Genomic DNA, 12,028 nt, shown 5'->3' with positions numbered 1-12,028 from the left:
AAAAAGAAAAAGAAAAGAAAAGTACCATGTCCCAAGAGTACAAACTAGGGAAAGTCCTTAGAAGTTACAAAGGGGGAGGGGGGGGAAGAAAAGAACTGTCGAAAGTTCATGCCCTCAGAAGATAGAGGCTGCGGCAAACAAAAGAAAAAAAAAGAAAAAAAAGAAAAGGAAAAAGACAGAGGAAAGAAAGTTGAAAAATAGTTAAGTCGATTGTTTGAACTACGTTAGACCTGATTCCTTTAAAAAAAAGGATACGTAGGCAACCTCACGGTTCGGTCCAACCAAATAAGAATTCAAAAAAAAACCCAAAAAAATCCTCAATAGCTGAAACTGGGGCAGAGATTTTATTTTACTTTTGAAAGAGTCGATTCCAAGAGTTGTAAGTCCACAACCCCCTTTACTTTGAGTCTATTTTGAGCCTTCATGACGTCTTTTCTTTCCAACCCTGTCCAAAAACCTTCCAAATAAATACCTCCTGATCAACCTTCAAGAATGCCAAGAGATGCATGCAATGAGCAACAGTTATCACGCGACATAGACCACTGTCAGGTTCCTCACACAAGAAAGCAAAAGAAAAAGAAGAATAAAAGAAAATGAAAGAGTCTTACTAGTGAAAACCCTAACGGGCACAGTAAGGCGGCGGTAAGCAGAGATAAATAAATGAGAGACTTGTTGGTAAAACCCCCCCGGGGCATAGGGATGACAATTGGGACAGGGCGGGGCAGGGCGGGGCGGGGATAACCTTAAATGGGGCGGGGCAGGGGAAGAATTTAATGGGGCAGGGCGGGGCAGAGCAGGGCAAATTGTTATTTTTGAAAATTTTTAATAGGGCAGGGCAGGGTAGGGCACATACGGGTTAATAGCTGGGTCGGGTCCAAATAAGTTAGACCCGCGTACCCCAAAATCTTAAATCCCAAATGCTAAAATGCTAAAACCTAATTTCCAAACTCAGAAGTCAGAAACTCTCAATCTCTTGTGCGATTCTTCTTCCTCTTTGAACTGCTGCGAATCTGCGATTCTTCTTCCTCAAACCTTCTTCAATTATTCTCCTCCAGGAAATCCGGGTAAATATCTAATAAGTACACAGTTCTCTTTTTTCTGTAATAATTTCCATCATTTTGTCATGACCACTGGTCTTTTCCGGCCTAGTAATGGTGGTTCACTGATCAACAGACCTTTTTTGGAGAAGAACTACCTTGGACCAGGTCTACCGGTCTTTATTTGTCAGGTTCAGACTCGATTTCGTTGCTACTTGGTTTCTCTGATTCTATATTCTGTTGGGAGTTTTAGTCTTTTAGAAAATGATTCTTAGCTTCTCCTTCGAATTCTCATCATCATGTGATGATTCCGAAGTTGTCTCATCTGTAACCTTAGTACTGTTTGTTGTTGTAATCGTAGGTGGTGGTCTATGTCTTCTTATATGACCACCCAAAGCTTGTCCTGATGAGAATTCTACCCTACGAATCGTAGGTGGTGGTCTATGTCTTGTTAAAAAAGAGATTACCAACAGAACAATTAATTAGTTTCGTGGGATTTGGACAAAAGAGGTGGAGGTCATTGAGGAAGTATCGAATGAAAGAAGACAAGTAATCAGAATGGTAGATGGTTAGACTACTACAAAGAGAACATATAAGGTATTCTATGTTGCGCGGACTGTTGTCACACCCATGTTGGATCCTCCAAAATACACTATTCTTGGAGGATCTAACACGCACCTGACGACATGTTCCAAGAGTCCGAGCAACATAGAGGGCATTCGCTTCACGTGCATCATCTACTTAGAAAAAATCATCTCAAATCAAAATGCGGTAATCACAGAACTATAAAACAACTAGTAACGAAAGAAGATCAGTTTTGCTAAAGAAACTAAACAAGCATTCAAGACCACATGAAAAAGATGATGCCATAGTCGTAGAAAGCATAGTGCTTTGACTGGTGGGAGGTTTTATAGTACTGCAATAAAATATAACATGTGAATAGATGGCAAGGAAAGAGAACTTTAGATAACAAATACAGTGAAGTCACATGCTTACAGAAGAAGATTAGATTCTTCTGTTGAAATATAAACCAATAAATAACTGTTGTGTTAGCTTATAACTTTCAAATTAGAGCAATTATTTAAGATGTATGGAAATACATGAAGGAGTTTACCTTTCCTTGTCATTCGAAATTAACCAAGCTGTAGTAAGGGTCCAACAGTATGATTACATCTCCTCTTTGGATCTGTCAATCATCAGTAGTTTAATAACATCATTTACTTATTGTTCAGGCATAATACTACTGCAGAAGTTTAGCAGCAAACTGAGATGTAAATATGTGAAATATATCAATTTCTTAGCTAGCCTCTGCCTCTCTTATGATGTATTAATACCATCTTCTTTTATTTGTGTCCATTGAGATCCTGATGATAATACAAATATGCCAAAAAAACATCAAAACAGCACAGTGAAGTATGAAAAGAAAACCTGAACTTGTATATACAATTAATTCTGCCCTACAATTAATTGTTCCCCTTGGTGTGCACGGCTGGTGATGATTTTACTTCTTGTTCGAATATGAAAAGAAAACCTGAACTTGTATATAGAATTGTTGCAAATGTGCAGTTTATTTGAATGTTAAAGAGTAAAATGTGCTTGTTGGCATTGAAATTAAGGTGAAAAAGCTCCGCATTTCCTACTACAATTGTGTTTCTAAATATCAGTTTTTAGTGATATTTCTTGTCTTTGTTTTACTAGATACTCATGGCATCTCAAATTGAAGAGAATCTACCAGCTTCATCTACTAATGCTATTTCCTTAGATGATGAGAGTCAAAGGCCTTCACAACCTGATGAAGTTGAACTGAAAAAAAAGGAGATATTCCCGAGCATGGGATCATTTCGAGCCGGTGAAGGTTAAGGGTGTTCCATATGGTGCTTGTAAGTATTGCGATCGCCGGTATAAAAATGCTAGGAATCGTGGGACAAAATCTATGTTAGATCACATGCTTAAGTGTCCTAATAGGCCAAGAGATGCACAAAATGAGGGCGATACCGGGGGTGGTTATTTTGATCAAGATGTTTCACGTAAAAAACTTGCACATGCCATTATTTTACATGAGTATCCACTCTCTATAGTTGATCATGTGGGATTTAGCAACTTTGTTGCGAGTCTTCAACCTATGTTTAAGATGGTTTCCAGAAATACAATCAAGAATGACATAATAAAAATCTTTGACAATTTGAAATCGCAAACTTCTATGTTGTTGGAGAAAGTGACGAGTAGAATTGCAATAACAACCGATATGTGTACTTCCAATAGTAACAAAAAAGGGTTCATGGCTATTACTGGTCATTTCATTGATGATTCATGGAGGCTTCAAAGTCATATTTTGAGATTTGCTTATGTCCCTGCTCCACATGATAAAGATGCTTTGTGTGGTGCTTTGATTAATTGTTTGTTTGATTGGAATCTTGAACGAAAAATATTGACTATCACAGTTGATAATTGTAGCACAAATAATGCTATGATTAAAACTTTACTGGATGAGAAACTTAATAAAAAAGATTTGTTGTTGAGTGGTCGAGTATTTCATGTGCTTTGTGCTGCACATATTTTAAACTTGATTGTGCAAGAAGGGTTAAAAGTGATAGGAGATAGTATTAGCAAAGTGCGTAATAGTGTCTTGTATTGGATTGGATCAGCTGGCAGAATTGAGAGGTTTGAAGAAGCCGCATGTTTGCTTCACTGTTCTTGTAATAAGAAGTTGGAGTATGATTGTCCTACTCGGTGGAACTCAACATATTTAATGTTGAGAACAACTATAGAATACAAAGAGGTGTTTAACAAGTTGAGTCTAACTGACACAAATTATAAGTCGTATCCAACTGAAGAGCAATGGAGTAATGCAGAAGATGTTTCTGATAAGCTCAAACTTTTTTATCATATCACTGAACAGTTTTCAGGAACTCAATATCCAACTTCTAGTCAATACTTTACAAAAGTTTGTGAAATTAAGCTAGAATTAGAAGCTTGGGTGAAAGAGCTTAATCCTTTGATTAGCGATATGGCATCTGTGATGTTGTTGAAATTTAAAAAATATTGGGATGATGTGCATATTTTGATGGGAGTAGCTGCAATCTTTGATCCACGGTACAAGATGAGGTTGGTAGAGTTCTTTCTTTCACTAATTTATGGTGAAGAAGCTTCAACTTAAATTCAAGAAGTTCGATCCAATTGTTATGATCTCTTTCAAGATTATAAGAGTAAATTATCTGCTCCACATGATTCATTAGCATCTAGTTCTAGTGAAGTCACTAGTTTTACTCAGGGTGATCGGCTTTCGAGATTTGATAGATTTGTAGCTTCAACTGGAGCTACCGTGGAGAAAAGATCAGAGTTGGATATGTACTTAGAAGAAGACCTACTACCTCGAACCCCTTCATTTGACAATTTGAGTTGGTGGAAGACAAATGGATTGAAATTTCCTACGTTGCAAAAAATGGCTCGTGATCTCTTAGCCATTCCCGTGTCTACTGTTGCTTCAGAATCAGCATTTAGCACTAGTGGGAGGTTGATTAGCCCGCATCGGAGTAGACTCCGCCCCACTACTTTGGAACCTTTACTGTGTGCTCGCACGTGGTTATAGAATGACTTAAATGGTAAGTAATTTTCTTATTATTGTCTTAATAGGTATTCAATTGTTTAATTACTATATTGATACATTGAACTATGCATTTTTCCTTTTAGGTATAACTTCAACGGTTGATCAAGTTTCATGTCCAACACTGCTAAATGAAGAGGACAAGCCAGATTCAAGTGGTTTATCACAACTATGAGACCCTTGACATGCTTACATTCCTTTTGTTCCTCTCAAATTTGGATTGCCACATAGCTACTGTTGAATATTGACTGTTTTGTGGTGTAATTAGTGGTGTCGAGCTTGTATTGTGCAACTATGAGACCCTTGACATGCTTACATTCCTTGTATTTTTTTTGTTGGATTATTAGGTTGAGTTGTAACGACCCGGACGGTCGTTTTTGGAATTTACGCCCTGATCCCCTATTAACTGCTCTCCCCAAGTCTATTTCTGCTATTTTATTTGCCGGGAGGTTCGGTTTTGAGTTTCGGAGAGTTTTGGGACACTTAGTCCCTAAATGAGAGCTTAAGTGTTGGAAAACTGACCATAGTCAGAACAGTGTGAAGACGGCCTCGAAACGGAAATCCGATGGTTCCGTTAGCTTCGTTAGCTGATTTCGGGGTTGGGAGCGTGTTCGGAATGTGTTTTGGAGGTCCGTAGCTAATTTAGGCTTGAAATGCCGAAAGTTGGAATTTTGAAGTTTTCGATCCGGTAGTGAGATTTTGATTCGAGGGTCGTAATGGAATTCCGGAAGTTGCAATAGCTCCGTCATGTCATTTGGGATGTGTGTGCAAAATTTCAGGACATTCGGACGTGTTTTGGTTAGGATTTTGATCGAAAGCGTATTTTGAGAGAATTTGAAGTTCTTAGGCTTAAATCCTTGATTAATTCGAGTTTCCGACGTTGTTTTAGGTGGTTTAAAGAATGGTATAAGTTTGAATGATTTTATGGGATATGCTCGTAGTTTCGGTTGAGGTCCCGGGAGCCTCGGGTGTGTTTCGGATGCTCAACGGGGCATTTTTGTGTTGAAAAAAGTTGCAGGTTTTCTCTTCAGTTCTGTTGCAAGTTTTCCTTCTCTGCGATCGCAGCTTACCCTCCGCGATCGCATAGTGTAATTTCTGAAGGTGATGATTTTTGTTCTACGCGATCGCATTACCTGCTTCGCGATCGCATATGTCTGTTCCTTTCTCTTCTGCGATCGCATAGCTTGGGCTGCGTTCGCATACGCTATTTTCTCATTACGGACTTAGTATTTATTTTGATATCCTTGAGCTGTTGTTGTGTGTCTTAAATTGGGACTACGGGACGGTATCCCGAGAGATCCTCTGTGCGTAATTATGGTCTGGATTGAGGTGCGGGATACCAAGAGATCCCTGGCACGTGTATTGAGGATACCAAGAGATCCCTAGAGTGTATATTGAGGATACCAAGAGATACCGATTATTTATCTTGCTGTGAGGGGTCTTTTCCTTGTAGTTGTTTTTATCTCTGTTTCCGTTAATGCACTATTATTATACTGTGTAGATCTTTATTATCGATTCTCAGTTTTACTGCTTATTGCCCTGTCATTACATTATATATTTATTTATCTCAGTAGGGCCCTGACCTTCCTCGTCACTACCCATTCGAGGTTAGGCTTGGCACTTACTGAGTACCGCTGTGGTGTACTCATGCCCTTTCTGCGCATGTTTTTCATGTGCAGATCCAGGTACTTCCACCCAGGCGTATCACCCTTGAGGCAGGGAGCATTTCGGAGACTTCGAGGTACATCTGCCGCGTCCGCAGACCGAAGAGTCTTCTTCTTTACTCTATCTGTAGTGTTAGCCCTTCTATCGTACTATTGATGTAGACGTTTCTGGAGATTAGAGCACTTTACTGAATTCCATTTAGCTTGTGTTCCCCTGAGTTTCCGGGTTTTGGGATAGTAACGTAGGATGCTGTGATGTGGAGTTGTATATGCCGAGCGGCATTTTATATACTTTTTCTCCTTTAAATTGTTCAGTTTTGACCATTATTTCGCAAGTTAGTTATGTTTTCCGCATTGTTAGGCTTACCTAGTTATCGAGACTAGGCGCCATCACGACATGTTCACAGTGGGTGAACTGGGATCGTGACAAGTTGGTATCAGAGCTCTAGGTTCATAGGAGTCACGGAACACAGCCCAGTTTATTAGAGTCTCGCTGATCGGTACGGAGACGTCTGTACTTATCTACGGGAGGCTATGTAACTGTTAGGAAAATTCCACTTCATTTGATTTCCTTGTCGTGCGAGATTCTTGATATCACCACTAAACTTCTATCTTTCTATTCTCTTACAGATGGTGAGGACACGCGCTACCCGAGAGGATCAGGCACCTGCGCCCCCTACTGCAGCTGTCAGAGGTCGGGGCCGGGGTAGAGGCCGAGGACGCGCTCGTGGTGCAGCCAGAGCACCCGCGCGAGCTGCCGCCGAGGCACCACCAGCAGTACTAGCCGGAGTCCAGACACCCGATACGTCTGCCACTACTACTCCAGCACTCCAGGAGACTTTGGCACAGTTCATGAGTACGTACACCACTTTGGCTCAGGCAGGGTTGCTTCCCCTTGCTGCAGCCACATCCCAGGCCGGGGGAGGAGTACAGACTCCCGCCGCCCGCACTCCTGAGCAGCGAGTGCATGTTGAGCAGGCCCCAGAGGTTATACCTGCGCCGCCTGCAGTACCAGTTCAGCCCGAGGATAGGGCAGCGGCTTCAGAGGATGAGCAGCGGAGACTTGAGAGGTTCAAGAAATATGATCCTCCGGTATTTAGTGGGTTAGCATCAGAGGATGCCTTGGGATTTCTGGAGGAGTGCTACCGTATTCTCCGCACTATGGGCATATCAGGATCGAGCGGGTTTCCTTCACTACTTTTCAGCTTCGATGAGCCGCCTATCAGTGGTGGCGTGCTTATGAGTTAGACAGTCCGGATGAGGCAGCTTCCCCGACTTGTGCTGAGTTTTTTGATATGTTCACGGGGGAGTATGTTCCCCAAAGTCTTAGGGATGCTTGGCGCGCGGAGTTTGAGCATTTGCGCTAGGGTACTATGACCGTTTCAGAGTATGTTGTCCGCTACATTGACTTGGCTAGACATGCCCCAGCTTTGGTTTCCACGGTCCGCGAGAAGGTTCGCCGGTTCATTGAGGGGCTTATTCCTAGCATCAGATCTAGCATGGCTCATGAGTTAGAGACGGATGTGTCTTATCAGCAGGCGGTGAGCATTGCTAGGAGGATTGAGGGTATGCACGCTAGGGACAGGGAGGAGAGGGAAGCCAAGAGGTCTCGAGAGTCGGGCCATTTTTCTGGTGCCCGTGCCCCAGCTGCAGGTCGTCATGGTAGGGGTCATATGGGTCGCCCCGTTCATTCAGCTCTTCCAGCAGCCAGTGATATTCCAGCTCCACCTAGGCCTCAGGAGCCCTATTATGCACCTTCAGTCTCTAGTGCGCCTCCTGCACGGGGTGCTTCCAGTGGTCAGTCCAGCAGACCTGGCCCGAGCCAGTCACAGCCGCCACGTCCTCCTAGAGCTTGTTTTGAGTGTGGCAACACACGCCATGTAGTGAGGGATTGCCCCAGACTTGGGAGGGCTGCACCCCCACAGACCTTTCAGCCACAGCGCACCCCGCAGAGCTCTCAGGCTATGGTTCTAGCGCCAGCTGCTACTCCACCGGCCCAGCCAGCCAGAGGTGGAGGTCGGGGAGGTAGAGGTCGCCCTCGAGGGGGAGGCCAGGCCAGATATTATGCCCTTCCAGGCCGTACTGAGGCCGCCGCCTCCGATTCTGTCATCACAGGTACTATCTTGGTTTGTCACAGAGATGCATCGGTTCTATTCGATCCAGGCTCCACTTACTCTTATGTATCTTCTTACTTTGCTCCGTATTTGGGGGTACCTCGGGATTCTTTGAGTTCCCCAGTTTATGTTTCTACTCCTGTGGGAGATTCTCTTGTTGTGCACCGTGTTTACCGGTCATGTTTGGTTATTCTTGGTAGTTTTGAGACCAAGGCTGACTTATTATTGCTCAGCACGGTTGACTTTGATATTATTTTGGGCATGGACTGGTTGTCGTCCCATTATGCTATTCTTGATTGTCACGCCAAAACCGTGACGCTGGCCATGCCAGGTGTACCACGTATTGAGTGGAAGGGTGCCTTAGGTCACACTCCTAGTAGAGTTATTTCTTTCCTTAAGGCTCAGCGTATGGTTGAGAAAGGTTGTTATGCGTACTTAGCTTATGTGAAAGATGCCAGTATAGATACTCCTTCTGTTGATTCAGTCCCAGTAGTACGGGATTTTCCCGATGTGTTTCCAGCTGATCTTCCGGGCATGCCACCCGACAGGGACATTAATTTTGGCATTGATCTGTTGCCGGGAACTCATCCCATCTCTATCCCTCCGTACCGTATGCCTCCTCCTAAGTTGAAGGAGTTGAAGGAGCAATTGCAGGAATTACTTGATAAGGGTTTTATTCGGCCCAGTGTATCGCCTTGGGGTGCTCCTGTGTTATTTGTGAAGAAGAAGGATGCTTCTATGCGCATGTGTATTGATTACCGCCAGTTGAACAAGGTTACAGTGAAGAACCGTTATCCTTTGCCTCGTATTGATGATCTGTTTGACCAGCTTCAGGGCACACGGGTGTTTTCTATGATTGATTTGCGCTCAGGTTACCATCAGTTAAAGATTCGGGAGCCAGATATCCCGAAGACTGCCTTCAGGACTCGGTATGGTCATTACGAGTTCCTTGTTATGTCTTTTGGGCTGACCAATGCCCCAGCAGCCTTCATGCACCTGATGCATAGTGTATTCTGGCCATATCTTGACTCTTTTGTCATTGTCTTTATTGATGATATTCTGGTATATTCCCGGAGTCGGGAAGATCACGAGGAGCACCTGAGGACAGTGCTTCAGACTCTGAGGGAAAAGAGATTATATGCAAAGTTTTCAAAATGTGAGTTTTGGTTGGATTCTGTGGCATTCTTGGGTCACGTGGTATCGAGTGAGGGGATTCGGGTTGATCCTAAGAAGGTAGAGGCAGTGCAAAGTTGGTCCAGACCATCCTCAGCTACAGAGATTCGTAGTTTCCTTGGCTTGGCGGGCTACTACCGTCGTTTTGTGGAGGGGTTTTCATCGATTGCATCCCCTATGACTAGATTGACCCAGAAGGGTGCTCCATTTCAGTGGACAGAGGAGTGTGAGGCGAGCTTTCAGAAGCTCAAGACAGCCCTGACTACAGCCCCAATTTTGATATTACCTACCGGTTCGGGGTCCTATACTGTCTATTGTGATGCCTCGAGAGTTGGCCTTGGAGCGGTATTGATGCAGGACGGTAGGGTGATTGCCTACGCGTCCAGAAAGTTGAAGATACACGAGAAGAATTATCCTGTCCATGATCTTGAGTTAGTTGCCATTGTTCATGCCTTGAAGATCTGGCATCATTACTTGTACGGTGTGCCTTGTGAGATATATACTGATCACCGGAGTTTGAAACATCTGTTCAAGCGGAAGGATCTTAATTTGCATCAGAGGAGGTGGCTAGAGTTGCTAAAGGATTATGACATCACTATCTTGTATCACCCGGGCAAGGCCAATGTGGTGGCCGATGCTTTGAGCTACCGGGTAGAGAGTTTGGGGAGTTTGGCTTATTTATCAGCAGCAGAGAGGCCTGTGGCGATGGATGTTCAGGCCCTAGCCAGCCAGTTTGTGAGATTGGATCTTTCGGAGCCCAGCCGGGCTCTAGCTTGTGTGGTCTCTCGGTCTTCCTTGTTTGATCATCTAAGGGAGCGCAGTATGATGACCCTCATTTGCTTGTCCTCAAGGACAAGGTGTTACATGGCGATGCTCGTGATGTAGCCATTGGTGATGACGGAGTATTGAGGATGCAGAGTCGAGTTTGTGTACCCAATGTCGATGGGCTTCGGGAGTTGATTCTAGAGGAGGCCCACAGTTCGCGGTATTCCATTCATCCGGGTGCCGCGAAGATGTATTAGGATTTGAGGCAGCACTACTGGTGGAGGCGGATGAAGAAGGATATAGTTGGGTTTGTAGCTCGGTGCCTTAATTGTCAGCAGGTGAAGTATGAGCACCAGAGACCAGGTGGATTGGTTCAGCAGATAGAGATTCCGGAGTAGAAGTGGGAGTGGATCACCATGGACTTCGTATCTGGACTTCCACAGACTTTGAAGAAGTTCGATGCCATTTGGGTTATTGTGGATCGGCTGACCAAGTCCGCACATTTTATCCTTGTGTGTACTACTTATTCCTCGGAGCGGTTGGCGGAGATTTATATCCGGGAGATTGTCCGTCTGCATGGCATTCCAGTTTCCATTATTTCAGACAGAGGTAATCAGTTCAAATCGCGGTTCTGAAGAGCCGTACAACAGGAGTTGGGTACTCGGGTGGAGTTGAGCACAGCATTTCACCCTCAGACGGACGGACAGTCTGAGCGCATTATTCAGATCCTTGAGGATATGCTCCGTGCGTGTGTGATTGAGTTTGGAGGTTCTTGGGATCAGTTCTTGCCATTAGCGGAGTTTGCCTACTACAACAGCTATCGGTCCAGCATTCAGATGGCATTGTACGAGGCCTTATATGGTAGGCGATGCAGATCTCCGGTGGGTTGGTTAGAGCCAGGTGAGGCCAGATTACTGGGCACAGATTTGGTTCAGGATGCCTTGGAGAGAGTCAAGGTGATACAGGATAGACTCCGTACAGCCCAGTCCAAACAGAAGAGTTACGCGGACCGGATGGTTCGTGATGTTTCCTACATGGTTGGGGAGCGGGTTCTGCTTCGGGTTTCGCCTATGAAGGGCGTTATGAGGTTTGGAAAGAAGGGGAAGTTGAGTCCGAGGTTTATAGGCCCTTCTGAGATATTGAGGCGTGTTGCGGAGGTTGTTTACGAACCTGCCTTACCTCCCAGCTTGGCAGGAGTTCATCCGGTATTTCATGTTTCTATGCTCCGGAGGTATCACGGTGATCCGTCGCACGTGTTGGATTTCAGCTCAGTCCAGTTGGAGAAGGATCTTCTTATGTTGAGGAGCCAGTGGCAATATTGGACAGGCAGGTCAGGAAGCTGAGGTCGAAGAACATTGCGTCCGTGAAGGTTCAGTGGCGGGGTCAGCCGGTCGAGGAGGCGACCTAGGAGATCGAGCAGGATATGCGCAGCCAGTACCCTCATCTTTTCACTACCTCAGGTATGTCTTTGTGCTCGTTCGAGGATGAACGAATGTTTAAGTGTGGGAGGATGTAACGACCCGACCGGTCATTTTTGGAATTTACGCCCCGATCCCCTATTAACTGCTTTCCCCAAGTCTATTTCTGCTATTTTTATTTGCCGGGAGGTTCGGTTTTAAGTTTCGGAGAGTTTTGGGACACTTAATCCCTAAATGAGAGCTTAAGTGTTGG

General features: G+C 44.4%; 1 protein-coding gene across 1 annotated transcript; it reads left to right on the top strand.

The window, feature by feature from the left end:
• LOC109224391 lies at positions 2,971-10,231 on the top strand (the record flags this gene model as incomplete). Its single annotated transcript, XM_019388973.1, has 3 exons — positions 2,971-4,142; positions 4,335-4,550; positions 8,620-10,231. Coding segments are annotated over exons 1-3 (3,000 nt in total), but the record flags the coding sequence as incomplete, so codon positions are not given.

Source organism: Nicotiana attenuata, chromosome 3 (genome assembly GCF_001879085.1).
Source record: "Nicotiana attenuata strain UT chromosome 3, NIATTr2, whole genome shotgun sequence".
NCBI classification, from domain to species: domain Eukaryota; kingdom Viridiplantae; phylum Streptophyta; class Magnoliopsida; order Solanales; family Solanaceae; genus Nicotiana; species Nicotiana attenuata.
Note: the sequence above shows the minus strand (reverse complement) of the source record. Positions and strands in the feature narration are given on the sequence as shown.